This window comes from Zootermopsis nevadensis, unplaced genomic scaffold (assembly GCF_977971745.1).
Source record: "Zootermopsis nevadensis isolate Lab colony 2312 unplaced genomic scaffold, Znev_1.0 Znev_ptg000016l, whole genome shotgun sequence".
Lineage (NCBI taxonomy): Eukaryota > Metazoa > Arthropoda > Insecta > Blattodea > Termopsidae > Zootermopsis > Zootermopsis nevadensis.
Genome location: NW_028259148.1, coordinates 15,442,670 through 15,463,339, shown reverse-complemented (window position 1 = coordinate 15,463,339; position 20,670 = coordinate 15,442,670). Strand labels below are relative to the sequence as shown.

General features: G+C 39.7%; 3 protein-coding genes and 1 long non-coding RNA gene across 6 annotated transcripts in view; 1 reads left to right on the top strand and 3 right to left on the bottom strand.

Annotated features, from left to right (window-relative positions):
- cpx (synaptic transmission protein complexin) overlaps nucleotides 1-716 on the bottom strand; it is a 482,383-nt gene extending 481,667 nt beyond the window's left edge. The window contains exon 1 of one of the 3 annotated variants that reach the window (XM_087349776.1): nucleotides 582-716. In XM_087349776.1, the coding sequence (XP_087205902.1) occupies nucleotides 582-633 (52 nt within the window). In that variant the 5' untranslated portion in view covers nucleotides 634-716. The remainder of the gene's footprint in view (nucleotides 1-581) is intronic. The other 2 variants (XM_087349775.1, XM_087349770.1) reach the window with 2 other exon arrangements.
- Nucleotides 1-7,968, top strand: part of LOC110826556 (protein Skeletor, isoforms D/E) — a 60,105-nt gene extending 52,137 nt beyond the window's left edge. The window contains exons 13-14 of the mRNA XM_087349759.1: nucleotides 3,027-3,450; nucleotides 4,554-7,968. Coding sequence (XP_087205885.1) covers nucleotides 3,027-3,450; nucleotides 4,554-6,886 — 2,757 coding nt within the window. The 3' untranslated portion in view covers nucleotides 6,887-7,968. The remainder of the gene's footprint in view (nucleotides 1-3,026; nucleotides 3,451-4,553) is intronic.
- On the bottom strand, nucleotides 1,720-4,556 carry LOC147873791 (uncharacterized). The gene is made up of 2 exons (XR_015535351.1): nucleotides 4,403-4,556; nucleotides 1,720-3,469 (listed from the first exon to the last, which is right to left on the bottom strand). It is a non-coding gene; the product is annotated as an uncharacterized LOC147873791 (long non-coding RNA).
- Nucleotides 7,969-10,416: 2,448 nt separating the features above from the next.
- On the bottom strand, nucleotides 10,417-19,594 carry LOC110826555 (DDB1- and CUL4-associated factor 10 homolog). The gene is made up of 6 exons (XM_022057299.2): nucleotides 18,834-19,594; nucleotides 18,597-18,710; nucleotides 16,822-17,019; nucleotides 15,606-15,777; nucleotides 13,996-14,211; nucleotides 10,417-12,779 (listed from the first exon to the last, which is right to left on the bottom strand). The coding sequence occupies exons 1-6, from the start codon at nucleotides 19,034-19,036 to the stop codon at nucleotides 11,292-11,294; spliced, it is 2,391 nt and encodes a 796-aa protein (XP_021912991.2). The 5' UTR covers nucleotides 19,037-19,594; the 3' UTR covers nucleotides 10,417-11,291.
- Nucleotides 19,595-20,670: the final 1,076 nt, after the last annotated feature.

Sequence of the window (20,670 nt, the reverse complement as noted above, 5' to 3'; positions counted from 1 at the left end):
CAAAAGTTGGGTTTACTGCTGCATATTCGACAGAACCGAATTGGGCCCCATCCTAACCTCTGGACTCTTTTCGTTGTTTTCCCGCGGCCCTCCAGGCAAATTATTAGATTCTGCCTTGTTCCACATCCTAACTCGCTCTTTGCAACATTTAGAGCTGACGTAGTATCGCGTAAATAAACCAATAAGCAAAATTAGTCTCAGTTACTATATCCATTCACATTAATTTTTATTTTTCTACGCTGGGTAAAAATACAACCGACGCATTCCCGCCACAACCGCGAATCAAACCCCTGACGTCCAGCTCGTAGCACTCACTGTGCTCACCGAGATATCCAGATTTTATTGTTACTGCAAGCAACGAGATCTGAGGTGAAGGTGTTGTAGATTGTGGAGTTCCGGTTTGTGACGTCGTGTGGTTTCAGAGGAACGCATAGCCTCCCGCAAGACCAAAATCAGCAGTGAAATCAAATCCAGTTTCGTACAACAAGCTTGGGCGAATACCACATTCAAACGTCATTTGCAATCTTCCTTAAAACATTGCTTTGGCTACTCATGGAAATCAGAATTGTACATGCACTGACCTGTGTTGTAGTTCCCTCTTACGTTCAGGATACGGCAGCCAAAAACACACATTATTAATTAAACTTTTCGTCTTCAATGTCCACTGCACTTCACTTTCACATCCGCCATCGAAACTTAATACACGCCGAATACCAACCAAGACTATGACAATGATGGCCACCAGATGTCTCGTATTCACAGACATCACGCTGTAATCACTTAATACCAACTGCAGATTATTATTCTGTGAAACTCAATTACGAATGCATTGAATGTCGCGCTAGTTTGTCTGTCGTTTTATTTTAAATTTATTGGAGTTAGAAGCAATGCCGTGGAGTAGAATGTTAGGAAAATAAATGAGTCAATAATGTTCCAGTTTGAATGCAGTAATTAGCAAGCAACCTCAGTTAGCCAACCAATTTAGCCTGTCACTTATGGTGTAAATATAATAAGCAAGTGTTGGTACCTTTGATGGTTGCTTTTTTTAGAATATTTTGGGCCTTATGGGATAACATATATTCACTGTTTTAAATTGTCCTTTCATTCTAAATAGAGAATTTACCAAGTCTTTTTATATATTTGCACCAAATTTGGTATTCCTGTGTCTTGAAACCAAAAAGATATTTTGCAAAGGTAAAGGGGAAATGTCCTGGGTTCGAGTCCCGGTGAGGTTAAGTTCTGTACTATGACCAAAGTTATTTGTTTTCGACGAGTAATTTACATGACAAAAGCCACAATCCCCCTAAAAATCTGTCCTGGGTTTGAGTCCCGATGAAGATAGTATCTGTAACTTGAAAAGTAAGAACATTAGATAAATGGTTACAAGGCCAAAGTTGTTTGTTTTGGCGAGGAGGTAACAACCACGGAAAACTTTCGTAGATTTAAGTCCAGTTAAGATATCACCTTGGAAACTAATGATGGAAGAACATTTTGGATAGGAGATTACAGGGGCAGATACCACAGCGCCAAAATGTGTCCCGAGTTCTTGTTCTGGCGAAGATGGTTATTCTGTACATTTAGAACTTTGATTGAGCAATAATGAACTAAAAGCATCTCCAATAACAAAATTCTTATCTTCAGATAAATTAGCCCCCAAAGTGATGTAATAGGACAAGAATTGAGGTTAAACATTTAAGGAAGAAAATAATATACGCCACATTTATAACAGAATGTGCAAAATGAGAAACCCCATTTTATTCTAAGAATACCATTTAATACCAAAACATTTAGTTTGCCATTAAGCTACATTTCACTGTGACAGTCAATAAAACTCAAATAAATTGGCATCAATTAAGAGAGAAATTTTCTTTCACGTGGACAGATCAAAAGTTGATTTTGCAAAAGGCTTAAATATGCCAAATGTCTGTAACAAAAAGTGGCTTTGAATTTTCATCATAGGAACACTTGAATTCTCAAGAATAATTTAAGTTAATATTTTCATATTAAGTCATTATTAAAAAAAACTGTAAATACAGTTTCTTATTCAGACAGATTCTTCTGTGTTTATAAATTCCAATAATTTTCACGAACAAAAATATTAAATAACAATTTAATTAATTTATTTTCTCACTTTGCCACTATATAATGTATTTCAGGATTCTACAAATTTATCGTGCGTGTAACTTGGGGCGGAAGAAACTGCCCAATTGCTATTCAAATTTTTATACAGAAGGAGTGGGTAAAATCCTAAAAAAGAATATATTTGGTACTAATTACTGCAGATGATTAAGGATAATTTTTCCTATAATATTCAGTGATAAGGATTGAATGATGAAACCTGTGATAATCTCCGGTGAAGAAATGTAAATATTTGTTTAACTTTCCTGCAGGCCCTGTTAGCAGTGTGTCAGTAAAGACAAAAATAAACTGATGTAATCAATCACTTCGAAAACTAACATTCAATTATAAGCAACATTTCTATTGACATCAATTAATATTAACAAAATGGCAGACTTAATTTTATGAACCGAATGCACGTATTTTGCACATTTATACAACTTCTTCATCTTGCCGTCACAGTGGCCGCGCAGTCCGAGGCGTGGGCCTTGTGCCGCTTGGTCGCTGGGACCGTGGGTTCGAATCCCACTCAAGCCATGGATGTTTGTCCTGTGTACAGGTAGAGGCCTTGCGACGGGGCGATCCCTCGTCCAAGGAGTCCTACCGAATGTCTAGATAGATCAAGCAAATCTCCAAAAAGGGAGGAAACAAGCAGACCCCGCCAAAGTGGGACAAATGCTAAAGAAGAAGATAGATCTTCTTCATCTTCTTCCTCCAGAAGGATCTGACATGTTGCAGACCATTCTAAAGTTCAGTAATTAAAATGATTTAATGTGGAAGGATATGTATGAAGAATCAACCGCAGGAAATTTCATTCGAAGTAAATAATGCATGTATGCATATAGTTTCTTAAGCACATATTGTCTTCTTATAAAGAAATAACGTAGTCCCTTCTTACGTCACACTAGTGCTTCTCGCATCGCTACCTCGGCTGGAAGATAAATGTGTTGGATAAGTGCGACGCCACGCCAGATCTCATCCCCGGCCGCGTACCAGCAGACGAAGAAGATTTGAATGACGGTGAAGATGATGAAGAAGGGGAGTTGCAGTCCAGACCAAGCATTCAGGTGTCAACTCGGGTCAAGACAAATGACGTATTTTTCAACGCAAAAGACGAATTTTCAAAACAGTCAGAACACAACTACATCCCACTGACGGAGTTTTCTCAACTTCCCCCTGACGACCGGCAGAAGTTCCAACAGGAATTTCCTTTCTCATACGAGTCTGTCACAACCGAGTCGGTTGTACCGGGTGAGGACAACATCAGAAACGCTTTCGTGCCACCTTCGCCCCTGCTGAAAGAACCAACTTATGCCGGAGGATCACCTTCAGGTGAGATTAAGACATTTGCCTAGAATATAAATTAAATAAATGACAATAGATCAATTTCTAACTGATTCATTAATTAGAGGAAGCACAACTTAAGAATACCGCTGATTAATAATTTACTCCTTTGCAGAAAAATATCTTCAAGGGCCTTTGTTTCAGGCATGTAAATGTTTAATAATAATAATAATAATAATACGGTTTATAAAATATTAAATGTTTAAAAATGTGTCAAGAAAGAACCATATTCAGTTTGCAATGACTCGTTCCTCAATTTTCTGTAATTATTAGAAATAAAAATTAAAATATTATGCCGACAGTAATAAATACAAATATGTTTTGAAGCTGTAATTTCCTGACATATTTATGCATTCAATTACAAACAGAATGTAAGTTGTAGGTCTGTTTAGGCTAAACCCCACTGCACTTCACTTTAAAATCATTAATAAAATGTGCCAGCTCTTTGGAAATCAGAATAATAGAATTGTTTGCTTAACGTTAACAACCGGAGTCTATAAAAAAATCACGACATCCTTGAATGCCTCCTAAGACTACAAATAAACCCATTCTGTAGTGGCTGGTCTGTTTTTTGCAGGAGAGACACTTTTTTAAAGAGTAGACGTAAAAACAAACATTGGACTGTATAAAAAAATATTCAAAAAATTACAAAATTTGAGGTTCAAACGCAAGGAGAAAGAAGATGGTGATCTTTTGCGATGCAGTACTGTGTGGTCTGGCAGAGAGTGACCAACATTTCAGAAGAGTTACTGCCATCAACAGGGTCATCAAATCGCCTGACTACACGGTACTACATACAAGAAAACAGCCATCTTCTTATTAATACGCCCATCATCTAATTACTATGGGAAACGCGTCCTTCATTATCACACTCAGTGAAAACAAATTTTTCAGTACCAAGTATCTATAGTTATCAACACAAAGACTACCAGATACATACAATCTTGTCTTGAGGTATGAGAGTCACAGCTATAATCCATATGAACCAGCGTAAGTCCGTAGTACCTGAGAACAAAGCATATGATTTGGAATTAACTTGGAAATAAGCAATCCAGTACTCCATTATTATTGCCAGTTACTTGTGTTTGCAGGTCTAGTACAAGACACAAACAATGACACCCTGGTTGCGGTAAGAGATGATTATTTCCTAGTGAACGACAGTCATACGACACAGGTGGAGACCCAGCACTTGGCTGACAGCCCAAATTCTTCTGGATTTGATACTGAGTATCCAAAACAAACTACAGTTTCAACCATAAAATTAAATCCTTTTATTCCTGGTGTCCAGACCACAATACAGAATACTACGATGTTCGATAGTGCAGCTGCACCGCAGGAAATAAATCTGGCGCAGAATTCTGTAGTAGTCCCCGTGGATCCCAAGAGGACACCTGTCCTCCACGCCACCACACCACTACCTGTCACGAACTACTCATCAGTGTCTGATTCTAAGCAGAAACCAGAATTAGAGGCATCACCTACGTCATCCGTCAGCGTGACATCAGACAACAAGGTCAAGATGCCTGTGGTCCCAGTGCTGCTGAGTCCCGGACTGATGAGCCTGCACACGACCCTCATCCCTCAAGGGTATGGTCGAATCCCCGTGCACCCACAGCTGATGTTCCAGCGCCCTATGCATCCCTACAGCATGGTATCACTGCTGCGCCGCCCTGTGCCACACCACCCTTCCGCCTACATGTATGCAACCTCTGCTTCCAATCAGCACAATTACATCATCAAGAAGCCATACTACCGGCCAGCTCCTGTCCGACCAATGAGCATTGCGCCCCAGTTTCAACGCCCCATGGTCAAGACACGCATTCCGCTACAGCAAAGCTCCACAGCCCTCAAAACCACCTATCACTTCACCCAGCCCCTTAAGCTCCACAAGGTATCCACCAGCACTACAACTCCCTTACCTGATCCACCACAGACCGAATCAGACAAAGCAACGTCCATAAAGCCTTCTCCACCCATCCTTCCATCTGACATCACTGTGCTGGACCCTAATGACTCCCACATCCCTGTAGCTATCAACACCGGCTTCAACCCTCACTCTGTCGTGGTTGAAGGGGGATTCAAACCCATCATTAAGAGCAAGAGTGCACAGGCAGAAGACAGGTCCACAGTAGAGGATGAGGAGCCTGATGCTGGCAACAGCAAAACAGAGGAGACAATATTGGAACTTGGATCGGAAGTTGTGGAGGCCATCGCTGATGATGACAGGAAGAACAACCCATTTCAGGGACAGCAGCCTGAGACATTTGAACCCATCTTCATTCCATCACCACCAGACAGAAACGCTGCACAGAATGGCTCTAACGTCAAAAAGCCAATCTTGGCCGAGGAACTGACTCCACCTGCGGCGCACCTGAACCACCGCCACAGCCCGGAGCCAAACAGAAAGAATGGGCAGCCATTCATGATGATACACCCGCGACCTGGGTTAGTGCGTCGCCCTCTGTTCCCCAACAACATCATGCCACCTTTCCGTATCCCGGTCAGAGGTGGGTCTCCCACATTCAGGTACCAGCAGTCAGACGATTACACTGAAGGTGAGACGCCAATGGCAGCTGAGCGCATGGACAGCTACCTTCCACTGGATGATAGCTCCATCCCGTCAGTTGTGGTTACCTACGACGGCAAATCCGTCGAATCATCAATTCCCCCAGCACCAGCTGCAATGAGGGATGTCAGATTCCCAGTTGGTACAGCAGATTTGATCAGAGCAACACCACAATTTGCACCATTCCAAGGAGAAGTCCCACCACCTGTGCCCAACGTGATCAGCCCAGAGAGCATTCCGCAGCTCAGTAAGGAAAACCAGCAGCGGGCACAGACGCTACCAGAACAATTCAAACAGCAGAACGATGGATTTTCACGCCTTCCACCAATTGAAAGATCGCAGTTTGCCTTGGTTCAGCAGGACAACGAAGAACTGAGGCCAGAGAGTTCTGAAATTAATGAGATGATAGCAGCAAACAAGGGGCACAAGCCCAAGAAACAAGCTATTAAGAAAGCTGCAAGCTTTAAAGAAGAAGGTGAAATCATGAGCACAGTAGATGACAGGTGGCCATTCTCAACAAACCAAGAAAATGAGCAGCAAACAGAAGGAAGTGCAGCCACGACAGAAGTACCTGAGGAATTCAGATTCAAACAACTGGCAGATGGAACGCCAAAGAGCAAACTAGCAGAGCAAAGAGAAAAGAGGTCAGCACATCACGAGCCAGGGCATGTGGGTTATGATGACCAACAGCATTCAGGTCAGAACCGCTCCAACCATCAACAGTTAGACCACGATCACACCAATCACCAGGAGTCTGACCACGAAGACCACTCTCAGCACAAACAGAGTACAGCAGCGCCTCTTATATTTCCTTCAATCCTCTTACTGCTAAGTCCTTTTATCACAAAGTACCTGTAGTAAATGCTGATTCCTGTGTTACGGGGTGCGAATGAAAGAATCAGAAGTTTAGAGTTCAAGTCATAACAGGCATGTGCAAAATACTGTTGTTAAATTCTACCCTCAATGTAAAGACGACCATACTTCGATGGTAACGAGGAAGACGCAAAATCTAGAATCAGTCACTGATGGCTTTTTCACTTCATGGCTAATATTTATTTTTATTATAGGATTATTAAATACAAATACGAAAAATAGTTTTGTTACTTCTCAAATATTTCCACTGAAATAAAACAGCAGTAGTTTTGACATGTACTGAAACTGTAACTGCCACTGAAACACAAATATTGATAAGATTACCTGGTCCACGTACTGCGACTGTGGAACAAAGTTTTACATGTTTTAACAGGAGTTTAAAACCAGGGTCTAACATTAAAAATTAGATATATGTCACTTTTATTTGCAGTTCCATCAATGTACTTAATAAAATAAATAAATGGCCCTTTCAGAACTGGGGTGCCTGGTCGTCCTCCCTCGTTGACAGTTTTTCTGAACAGTACTGGAAGTTACTCAATTTCCATATGAGAACATTTACGATAAGAATGGCCTGATCCATTCAAAACAGATGGCAGTACTGTCTCAGTGAGGCACAAAATAAATAAAGTACATGTAATTCTACAAATTCTGAGAGAAAACTAAACTTCAAAGGATTTTCCACCCCTGCCAGCAATACTTCTAACCGTAACAATAATCAAAGTTGACTTTTATTTTTATATGCAAATATATTCCTATATAGAAATGAGTGCTGCCAAATCACACCGAGATGTATCACACAGTTGATAGATCATAAATTTCTACTAAACAGATACGTTTCTTGTTGTCAAATACCGAATAAACTCTAAAAGTTGATGCATACAAATATACTGCGTATGTATAAATTGCAAGAAGCAGTTTTATTTTTGGTGCTGTGCAACAATTTACTTTTTATAAAAAAAAATATTGTACTGTACAAAAAAAGTGGAGGTAATTGTGTGAATATACGTATTGTTATACTTTGTACATAGACAAATATAAGATCAAAATAAATATGACTTTGTTAAGGAGTACCTTGTATAAATGAATTACATGATACGGGCATCTTATGAAGCGTCAGTAGTTACTCTGTTGATCAAGAAATTCCCTGTTGATGTAACACGAGTGTTCAGCATTGAGTTTGAAAGACCTGGGCTACATAGACTCTCGATATTCCAAGTTCCAAGTCTAATGCCCATTTCCCGTGATATTCCTGTAAAAATACATTTCTTTAAAAAAAAAATACCAGTTTAAATACGTAAAACATAATGGTTCCACGCATAATCAAATACTCACATAATATGAAATGTCCAAACTGTGAATTAAATGATTTTAAACTTTTAGATGTTTTCTCATACCTAAAGGAGAATAAAATGAAAAATTTATGTTTCTCTCTTTCCTGTATCATCACCTAATTTATTCTGCATGTTACGCCATACATGAAGACTGTACTGTATCTGCGTCCAATTTCAAGAAAGGGACAGCAACCTCATTTACTTTGTGTTTGACCATCAGAAACAGAATCAACACGCAATGCTGCAGCTGCACCTCTGAAATTATCACGTGAGTACGTTAGAAATGGCCCACGGTTTGAGAGATAGATCTGCTCTTATCATAGTGTAGCGCGCTGCCATTCCACTGACAGACATTTGAAAATTACGCCACAGCAGACGCCATTAGACTCTTAAGGTGAAACTAAAACACTCTTCAAATAAATCTATGTTTGATTTCAGCAGCTGATGCAAGAAACAACTGAAAATGTTTTATGAATCATTAATTAAGCAAATTCAATCTTACATTTACAAAATATGAATACACATCCAAAAGCTAAAATGGACCTGCAAATGAAGTTACTAAAATTCAAGAATGCAGGAGATAATAATAGGTCTATGGGCAACAGATCATCGAGGATAAAAATGATGATACTTAAAAGTTCATAAATCTTTTCTCTTTGTTCCAGAATACTTGCAACTTTACGTACGCAGCAGTATTGAGGTTTTACTACATAATTTCTGATAATAAGGACAACCATATGCTGACATGGTCCTATTTTGGACACTCATCTCTATTGGTCATGGCACTAACCTTGATTGGGAGATGATAGCAGTTCCTTGAAGCATCTCGGACGACAGAGGAACAACGATGATTCACCTTCCTGGCAGCAGTTGGACCGTGATGAGTTTAGCTACTAATCCTATTACATGACGTACGCACTACTCACAATCATTAACAGAATTTATTTCAGATAACGGACTGGCCACAAGCAAAGGCGCCAACAAGTGTGATGACCCAGGCTGTTGTCACAGCAAGAGTTAGCATCACTTTCAAGACGGTTGCTATGTGATATGGTACACCATCTTAATAAAAATAATTATTATTCTGGAAAGCACAAAAAAAGTAATGATCATCCACTTTGAAAAATTTCAAACAAAACTCGTGACTAGCTGGCAGAAAGTGAACGAAGCTATTTCCGAGATGACATCCAGATGAGAAATTAACATGTCATGGTTGAACATGGGTTCACTGGTATTACAAAAATGTTTGCAACACTGATGAAAAGGGGTTCAGATTAACCCTTCGACACACACAAATTTTTTTGTTAAGGTGTCAAACAATTGCATTAGTTTTCTCCAGAACTGTCTCTGCGGCAATGCACTGGATCAAGCAACGCTACCAATGGTCCTTTTCAAAGGAAAAGAATGGGGCAATGATATGCCCCTGACCTCAGTCACTGATATTACTGATAAAGGGTCATAGATTTGTTAAGTCTTTACAGAACGGATACCTCAATTTGCCAGCGAAGTTCAAAACCGCATTACCACTTTCTGATGGCCTGATATTTGATTTTGATGACAGGTGTCCCAAAAATATGTACACACATTATAACACAGGATATTAACCTTGTTAACGACCTCCGTGCGTTATGTTTATGAGTGCAGTCTCCACTTAACAGATGACACTGCAATATCTTTTCCCACGATTCAGATTTGCAAATTGGCAGAGGGTTGATTTAGTTTCAAGCAACGAAAATTAATACTGGAAATTAAACAAAGACAGTGGACACGTGAATTTGAAACCATGTTTCCAACTCAACTAATTACAAGAATCTGAGATAAATATGAGATGTAACTTACTGTGTAAGCGACAACCTGGTAGGCCTCACACATCAACGAGAGAGGACATTTTTACTACGGCGTTAATGGCAATTCACGATTGCCGAAGAAATCTTTAAAGTGGCGTGCTAGGATTTCTAAGTCAAGTGTACACATGATTTTCAAAACAGTGAAGCGGAAATGCTAGGTGCCAAGGTTAACGCATGCAACGACTGAAAACGATCCTATCCGTAAACTTGAGTTTCGTGAATGGATTCAGAGGAAGGTGAGTGAGGACGCACAGTTTCTGGGGATGATTGTTCGAACTGATGAGGTGACATTTAAGCAGAATGGTACAGTGAACTAATATAATTGTGTATACTGGTCTTTCAAAAATCTGAATGTTTTTATATTGACAAGTCAGTTAATTTACAGGACTTTCAGTCTGGTACGTGCAACAAAAATTCCCATGTATTCTTTTTTCACCAGCAATTACAAACTAAAGAAGCTAGGGAAAAATGAACATATGACAATCGTTGAATGCCTTTCCTTCACAGATATCTCGCACAGTTTTCAACATTTATGAAAGAATAACAATGTACTAAAACAAATAGAAAACATATACAAGTACTGTGAAAACACTATACAAAAGCAAATTTCACAAACTTAAAAAGTACACCTCAAAATATGACATGACGCACATGGTTTTAAAGGTTCGCGGCTGCTCTCAATACAGCACGAGGGCCACATAAAGTATCGTACCTTGCGAACTCAGGTTTAAGCAACATTTGCTTTTATCCATGATAAACTGTACTTTCACATTCTACCGAAAGCTTTCTAACACAACTTATACTAAACTTCAAATTCATATTTATATGCATCATCCCAACATGCACGTACTTAAATCTGAAATCTGAATCCGTTTTTAAAATGCTTAACAACGAACATGGCAAACATAGCGACGTGTCATAAGTCACTAGTCGACCAATCTAATCAATGCAGTACTTACATCTTTTTACATTTTTCATACTGAATTCCCTTTTAAAGTACAGTTACAAACAGCATAACGTACTTTCATCTGGACTCAGTTCTCGGCTGCTACTTTTGAGTAGAGCGGGTTGAGGCACGACGCTTCTACCCTTGGTCCTCTTCATAATCCGCTGCCGGCCGCTTCCAAAGTGACCGCTAGCCACTCCCAGCTACTGGTCCTCACTGGCGACTACCAGGAACCACAGAGTTCATCCGACAGTTGGTGTCGCTACTTATACTACAGGCTGATGCCAGACAATCTTCCCACTCAAACATCCAGACACTAGCAGACAATGCTGAGGAGAAAATTTAGTGCTGACAACAATGTCTGCGTGACAAACATTGGTAGCGAGTTCATACAACTGAACCGGAGGTTTTGATGGTACACAGGTTGACAGTTCTGCACAGTCTGGAGAAAATGCTAGTAAGCGGACCCCATAACCAAAAGGGGAACAGATCAAACGCCCATCAGCGGAAAAGCACAGTTCCTTAATGAAACCCCTTCCTACATTGGGTTCCTCTATAAAATGTGTGAGTCTCTTAATGTTCTGATGTATGTGCTGATTGCGAGGTATTTCATAACTAGATACAGGGTTCATTCTGTAGCCACCTTGAGTGCTGCTTGAATGAACCGTATTGTTATCAATATACAGCAGAGTCCTGCCGGATGCCGGCCCACCAGACGGAAGGGAACGGAGAACATTCCCCTCTCTATTCCACTCCCTGTCTGTACTAGTGTTTGTTCCTTGACTTGCAGTTCTAGTAGAAGTAATAGACGTGGCAGCTGCCATCACTGCATTGGTGGCCGATACAACAGCTGCGAGTGCATTTCTGAGAGAACTGCCTGACGCCGAAGTCTCCGAAGTACTGCTATTGGCTGCTTCTCTCGCAGCTTCCGTTACCTGTTCATTTGGTCGTGTATCTTGGTTCTGCCTCTGGAGACCTCCTTCTGCCTGCTGTATAGGGGCAGAGCCACTGGGTCCAATACCACTGACATCAGCAGAACTACTGGCACCGTCTACATTTCGTCGTACAACAATCCTGACAACTCCGGGCCGCCTGTCCTCCGCGCTTCCGACGCCGGACGACGGCTGTCCGGCTACTCTCTGCTCTATATTCGCACGAATTCTCATGCTTATACTACGTTCGCGTTCAGCGCGTTCCCTTTCTCTCTCACGACGAACGCGCGCTTCTCTAATAGCGACAAGAGCTTCCCAGACGTCTGCTGAAGACACATGAAGTTCTACATTTGCTGGAGACAGCCCACGCCGCCCAGTATCGCCTACTGTTCCCCTTCGCCTCGTGTCCACGGGGATACCGACACTCCTACCTGTCCCGGACGTTCGAGCCGCGCCCCCCCTACCCTCTACCGCAGCTGTGCCAAAAGAGGATGAACTGGCAGCTGCATTTACCACAGGTATTGAATCCATTCGTAATTCCACCATGGGCCTTACAATACGTGCTCGTGAGTCAGGTCCAATCACAAGGGAAGACGTCAACCCTGTCATTGCCGTCTGCAAGCGATGAATGTGCCGATGACCATTGAAATTCTCGGCATCACTGTCACTGTCACTTTCATGAGCATTCTGCCGGTTTGTTCGCCTTGATGTTTTATTTGCACTACCCTGTGAACAGTCTTCATCATCATGATCCGTGTCACAACCAGTCTCACTATCCTCTTCAGACGATTCTCTGTCCTGGATGTCATGCACGCACGTCCACTGCAAAGAACACCAACGCAGTCAAATGCAGGAACTCCAAAATTTAACCGGTCAACAAATACTATTTCCATAAAAAATCAAAATACTTGTTTGCCTAACCTTACTGCAAAATTTCAGTTACCGTAAAAAAACATTGTTACTCCGTCTCATGACGATGACTCCGGAAACACAGGCACTGCAGGAAGGGTTTGGTCAACTTAAAGGGTAAGGTGATGATAACGAGTTTAAAACAGAAAGGAAGTGGAATGGATGACTAAAAACTCAGGAGCATTCTATGGAGTCAATATTAACTAACTCAATGACGCAGAGTTCTCCTTCAGAAGCTAATAGTTGCTCCCTTAGACAACCAATTCCCTTCCTTTTATGAACCCAAAAGGTCCATTACCATATTCAATCCCTATCCTAAGCCAGATAAATCCAGCCACACCCTCCCACCCTGCTTCTTTAAGATCCATTTTAATATTACCCACCCCCCATCCCCAGGTCAACCACGTGATCTCTTTCTCTGAGGAATTCTGCCACATATGCTACTTGACTTGCCGATCTCATCATCCTTGATTTGCACACCTTAACAATGTCTGGCAAAGAGAACAAATTATGTGGGCTTCCGTATCTGAGAGCCGTGAGTTCACACACTTTCCTTAAAGAACCTAAGGTAAAAATCTGAACCCAAGATGGTTAAATTAACAAAAAAAATTATGAAATTGACCATCAGACACTCAATGTTATATTTACAGAACACTTTTATGCGTTCTTACAACTCCTTAAAACTGAGAAACATCTCAACAAGTATCAAAATTATGCTCAATATATCAAACTTTCAACGACACAGCAGCCATGTGACATTTAGATACATCTTCAAAGTCTTCACACTAGATGGCAGCAGCATGCAGACCAACAGGTACGCAACTTTTACGCTAAAGGAGTACGGATGAACGCGTCACAGTAAAATTTTGAATGACATTCGATCAAAGTCAAACGTCACAACGAGGGTTGAGCAAATAAAATTTAATGTGCTCCAGAACTTAATGCAGATGACTGATTCTTTGGTTATTTCATGATGCTGTTTCAAATGTAGAGGTTATGCAGTGTTGAATGAGAATGAGAATTTGGAAGGGGCCACTGCTTGATGGAGAGCCTGAGGTAAACCGGCAAGTGAGCCAAAATATGAATCGGGAAGCTTCCAAATCTCGAACGATACGATCAGTACACTCACCTCAGAGTTCTCATCATTGCTGATGTTGCGACTGAGGGCACACCAGCCCTGGGGGTGGATCTGCAAGGAAGAGACAACTTCCGCATCATCCCCTGTAGGAAAGTCAGTCACAAACTCCACTCTGTTGGTCTTACGCTGGTGAGAGAACAAGTGAGTGAATTTTGCTGCCACAGGAATAGTTGTCTGACTCAGCTGCATCAGTCGGTACATGTTGGGCTGAAAAGGGGAGGAAACTATTCCAGAGAAAACAAATACTGGTACACGATTCAGGTAACGATTACATCGAACTAGAAAAGTTAATTTCCATCTGCCTCATCATTCTCTCCGCCTATTCTCTGTGGTATTACAGAAACTTGATATATTCTTGGGTGTATAGAATTATAAACCAAAATTAAATTTATTAGTTGGATAAAGGACCACATAAAAATAAAGTGAGAAATTGAGATATCAGCAGAGTAAACGAATATTCATTACAAAATATAAAAAATTATAGACATATATGAATATAATGTTTAGAAAGAATGAAGGATTCATAAAATGTAATAAAATACAATCTGAAAGAAGAGATTTTGGAAGTCAGGCTCTGAGCCATCACAAGAGAACAGTAATTATTTCTATCCGGTGGACACAACACGGCAGGCTTGATGATGAATCGACGCTATACTGAGAAAATGTTGTTAAATAAACTATAAATAAAAAGTGTTTTTATGACAATTTAAGTGAATAAAACACAAATAACAGAAACGTAACATCAAGACAGGATAGCAATAAACCATGGTTCCTTGTACTTCAAACAATTTTAGCAGGTACAGGATGTAAAATATGTCAAAGTCAAAATTACAGAATTCACCTTTAACCTGCTTTTTTGTAATATTTTAACTATTCTATACCATAACTTTGACATTTATTCAAAATCTGGATATTTATAAATAGGTAATACATCTACCATTTTGCCCGTAACCTTTGCAAGAAGTGGGTACATGCGGACAGTTTAGTCCAAATGCTCTTGATAACTGTGTGTCATCGTAATAATTATAATTACACTGTTCGCTGTCATAATTTTTTTAGAACATGATGTTTCAGAAACTGGATCCCTCAGATCGAGACCAGTTCTTAGTATAAGGGGTCCAACCAAGCAGGAACTTCCCTCCTGTTACCTGATGATCAAAATAAAGTAAGCTTCCAAAGTGTCTGTGGTCATCTGTACACAGATTCCATCATACTTTTACCACAAAACTTAATGACTGCACCTCAGGGGCAAATAACACAACTACTAACCTAACCTAACCTAACCAAACCTAACCTAACCTAACCTAACCTAACCTAACCTAACACTATTTGCTCGGCCACAGTCTTCCAGTGCCATTCATACAAATACTTTTACAGGAGACACCTAGAAATTCAACCGTAAAAGTTTAACTCCAAGAACAGATGTAACATACTTTTTAATTTGTTTCCTTCACCTCATATATGATAATAATTTATTAATAAAATTACATGAAGGCTAAAAATGTACTTGCCACCAGTCATTAATCTGCATGTGGTGGCCTACCTCAAGCCCACATATTTACCTCATGTCAGACTTCAAACGAAAAGCCAGCTATCAGTACCTTGAAATCAACGAGATCTTGCGCCATGGTCATGAGGTCAAGATTGTGGATAATGATTAAGTACCCGCCTGTAGTACATATGATCATCTTTGAGGCATCTGGATTAAGTCTTGTTCGCATCAACCCATTTGTCTGGAAGACACGATTGTACACAAAGCCACTTTCTGTATAGCTGCAAAGAAATCACGTTTTGTTGAAAACTAACAGAAGCAGGAATGCAAAGAACACGATTTGATATTCGTATTACAAACTGGACACTCTACTCTGCCCTTTTCCTTTTCACTAATATTTGGAGGGGGTGGGGGGGAACAAACTATCTAATACGAAAGTCTGCTTCAAAAACCATCAACAATCACCGAGCCTCCATCTAAAAAACAATTCTGTACCAACTTCTGGAAGCACATACGAAGCTGTGCACGCTGTACAACAAAAACTAAGCGCTTCAAATTTTCTAAGTCCCAAACCAGAAGTGACGTAAATGTACAGCTGGCATCATAATTATGCTAGTGATGTAAGATTTCATTCTGAAGAATGAGCACTTTAATCACCGATCTCTGTTACAACATGCCGAGTTTAAAATGAGCAAAAGGAAATATAAAACTTGATAAACTATCTGTAGATTTTTATCCATGCAGTCAATTCTTCTACTCCGTGGTCAGATTGATTATCATTATCTTGTCCTCAATTGTCCTTGTGTGCTTTTTGGTACGACATTGGTTTCGAGTCTTGGTTGAGTAAGTGGAAACCCACAGTGACGATGTAATAAAACTGCAAATTAAACAATCAGTACGAAGATGGCCGTCTTCTCGGTTGTTGCACCAGACTGCACGACGCAACAACCAAGAAGACGGCCATCTTTGGACTCACCACCACGAAAACCTCAAATCCTACTTACACAATCAGTACAAACGAATGCTGCAATACAAGCATTATACATAATACCATATTTTCACGACAAAATTTTTTCATTCATAGCGTTCGTAAATAAAAATGGAATGTGTTAAATTTATTCATTTTCTTCTTTTCAAAATGTGAAATAAGGGTTCATAGATTAAGTGGTGAAATAAGGTAATCTGGAATGTGAGCATTTTATTTTCTTGTGTACACGCAAAGAAGTTCCCAAAAATTTTCATACGGACCTGACTGACAAAAGGCCTATGATGCGATGTGCTGCAACACGAGACAGGACAGCAGGACCTGCCTGAAATGCCATTACCTGTTAATATCCCACGTGTAGATACTGCCGTCAAAACCAGATGTTACCAGCAACCCATCTCGTGGAGAGAATTCTATGTTTTTTACCCAATTGGAATGGCCATGAAGGGTACGTATTTGAGACTTCAAATTACGAGCATCCCACAGTGCCACAGTACTGTCATCACTGCATGTTGCAAAAACACGGGAATCCAAGAACCTGAAAGTAGCATCCGCAGTATTACGGTACAGTCGACTTACTTATTTGTGTTTTCTTTAACAACACTGTCAGAAACCTACACCTACATATCCCAAGCAGTCTCTTTCCTTGAGATTTTACTACAAAAATTATGTATTCATTTCTTGTTTTCACCATGTAAGTTACAAGACCCTTAACATGGAAAATTAACTTTTAATGTTAGAATAATAACATAATTGGATCCAAACAAATAAATACATAACTGTCAATATTAAGAACCACGTGCTTTTATAAACAGTGGTCATATACAAACACTCGGCAAACCCTCAACTTGCCACCAAGGACAACTTCTCTAAGTTTTAGTAGCCTGTACAACGAGGTGCGACGCTGATGTCACGTCAATGGTAACACGTCTTTTGATGCTCATTACACACCCCTGTCTACCCTCACGTGTGCTAAAAGGCAGGAATCTAATTTACAAAACATCAAAAAACTCAGTACTATTACAGTTGTAAAAAGAATTATGAAACAGATAACAAATCATGATACACAGTGGGTGAGAAGATGGCCGTCTTCTGGGTTGTTGCACCACGTAGTGTGGTAAAAGTTTACTGATGTTTCAGAGGACCTTGCTGCCTCCACCATCAGAGCAATGAGAAAGCTTCTACGAGACTACACAACACAACAACCAACACGACAGCCATCTTTGGACTCACTGCCGCGTAAACCTCAAATCCTACACATAAGCACATTGGGTGTTATAAAGCGAAAAAGGTAGTACGCAACATATGAAAATAAAAACACTACAAAAAAGTTGGAGAAATTAAGGAAGAATGAGTTTACATTTATACAATTCACATGTAACAAACATGTTTAATAACGGAACAGTTAGTTTCAGGAATAACTTAAAGCAAACATTCTCCTTTAAATGTTTCTATCTGAAAGAGAAACAAGTGTAAATTATAAAGCAATGATCCACCTTCATATATGTCGCCAGCAACCACCCCACCTGAAACACCTTAGATTTAATCTCATCGCCATGTCTGTGATCTTTAACACACAAAAATGTGTCACTACCCATTTGTACACAGGTTTCACCATACAAAATTTCGAAGGCTTTGCTTCAGTCGTTTCTATCACAGATTAAAGTAAATATAGATCTTGCATTGCCACCACACGCCTATTTGCTAGTTTACATTGTGCACAAAAGTGTCTTAAACAAGATACAAACACACAAAACTTCAGATCATGTTGCATGCCACTAGTGTTACACCCATTTCAGAACCTTAAAAGGCCACAATGTTGGTAGAACTGATTACAGGAAAGTAAAATGTACAGGAAGGCACCTTACATCATGTTCAAGCCACTTCATTAAAATCAGTTACATTATTCAATATTCACTAGAGTACTGCATGATAGGTCACAAGCGAATACAGATGGGAGACTGGAACTCTAATAGTTTAACCTGATCTCTGTACTACAAACTATATTCAATTTCCCACATATAAAGAACATGCCTTTTGTGCTTGTTTCCTCTCTCTCACACACACATATATATTGATATAATAGCACTTAATATTTCAATACTGCCAGCTCACCTAACACAGTTAACACAGTCTCGATGAGCATTGTCTACTGCATGTATCAGTCTTCGACAAAGAGGGTCAAACATTAATATGCTCTTCTTTTCACATGCTGCAACCAGAAGAGATCTACAAAAAAAGAAAAAATGTTATTGCCAAATTATTTATATAGCAGTACTTCATGCAAGTTAAAATAACGACGGTAATAGTACTTATAACGGTAATATAACTAGGATAAAATAACCAGCTTACCCATCAGGTGAAAATTCCAAATTGAAGACACCACCATGCATTGCATGTCTCAAATTTTCGCCATGATCCCACGATGTACATGGGAGAATTGACGAATATAACCGTTTGGAAAACCTATCAGCATATCCTAAAGGTAGCCGCTGGCCAATTTCTCTTTGTCTCAGCCAGGAATCGTTCATTATTCTCGTCTTAACCTTCGGCATGATTCGTGGCCTCGACTTTTACCTACAACAAGGTCCTTTCAAAAGTACGGTGAAAAGTTAATTTTCTCACTGAATGGTCCACTCTCTTGCAGACAGTAAATCTGACTTGAACTTTTAAACAAAGCTCACGCGAATTTCAATTATCTAGTTTCGCCAAACACCTAGTCACTTTACAAACCTACACCTTTATTCATGTTTACATGCACAACGACACAACCGTAGCCACAGATTTTACCAATGAACGTGAGTATTTCAGAGCCGTTACATTATCTGTGGCCGGTACTACAGGCCAACCACCCCAAATGTTGGAAGCATCTAGATTTCATTTTGGCATACAAAGTCTGGTAACTAATATGACTGATATGATATGTTGACAGAATGTCGAATTTCGAGATTATTTAGCCTTGCTACAGACAGCTACCTTAAATACTCGTAAAATGTGTGAACGGATTATGAACACGTTTGTGTGCAATGTTGAATAATTATGACCAGTTAATTTTTGCTCCTAGGGGAAGTTAACCTTAAAATATAATGGTTATATGCTCCAGTTCTTCCCTTTTGTTTCTTAAAGAAACACCGTTGCCAAAACGTTTTCCCATTACGCCTTTGTTGCGGGGAAATTTTACATTCACAGATATGTCTCTGTACATATCAAACCAATACCTGTTTTGTGAGAGTATGGTTCTCACGGCAGCGAAAATGAAGATCGCCTCCTCTGGGATGTTGCTCATACTGCTTCCATCATCAAGATCGCCATGATGATGGAGGCAATAAGCACCTCTTTAACGCCAGACAATTTATATTTTTACCCCTTAATTGGTTTAGCCTGGCAAAAATATTAACACAGATTATACACACATATACAAATCTCTTAAATTCTTTGTAAAAGCATACTGATAGGAAGCAAGTGTATTTAACAGTAATAAAATAAAATTGTGAGATTTAAGGTTATGATAGCAGTGAAGATGTCGATGTTGATCTTCTGGGTCGTAACACCATGTGAGCTTGTGGATAGATACCAACATTTTAGAGAAACATACTGTCTCCATTTTCAGGGCTAAAGCTGTCAGGCCTCAAGATGTCAATGTTGTTCTGGGTTTATATACCATGTGGACTTGTAGGTATATATCAGTATTCCAGAGAAACATGCTATCTCCATCTTCAAGGTTGAATATGGAGACAACATATTTCTCCAAAATTGTGGTATTTACGTACATGCCCATGCTGTATCACAACCTGGAATAATAACATTGACATGGAGACAATGTGTTTCTCTGAAATGAGTACCTCCTGCAAATCCACACCACATTATAATCCAGAAGACCAACAATGAATTGTTAAATTATCATAATTATTGAGTTCTTCAGCAATATTCACAAGAATGTGTCCGTTCAGTCAGTTATTAGGAATACAGGACAATTCTTACATTCTACTCACCGCTGTATTCTCATGCTATATCAGTACTAAAGCCTTCATACTCACCGCTGTATTCTCATGCTATATCAGTACTAAAGCCTTCATACCAAAAAAATTATTACACATGAAATCTCCTAACAAAATTTTCATGTTGTAAATAAGGAACTGAGCAGATACACATTCTAGATTACACAAAAGTTGTCCTTTGTATCATAATT

Excerpts from the sequence above, each read along its gene's own strand:
- LOC110826555 (XM_022057299.2), bottom strand. The coding sequence starts at position 19,036 with ATGCCGAAGGTTAAGACGAGAATAATGAACGATTCCTGGCTGAGACAA. Across the intron at positions 17,020-18,596 it reads GACTGTGTTAACTGTGTTAG|GTTCTTGGATTCCCGTGTTT; the intron begins GTGAGCTGGCAG and ends TGCTACTTTCAG. Across the intron at positions 14,212-15,605 it reads AAGATCTCGTTGATTTCAAG|CCCAACATGTACCGACTGAT; the intron begins GTACTGATAGCT and ends TCCCCTTTTCAG.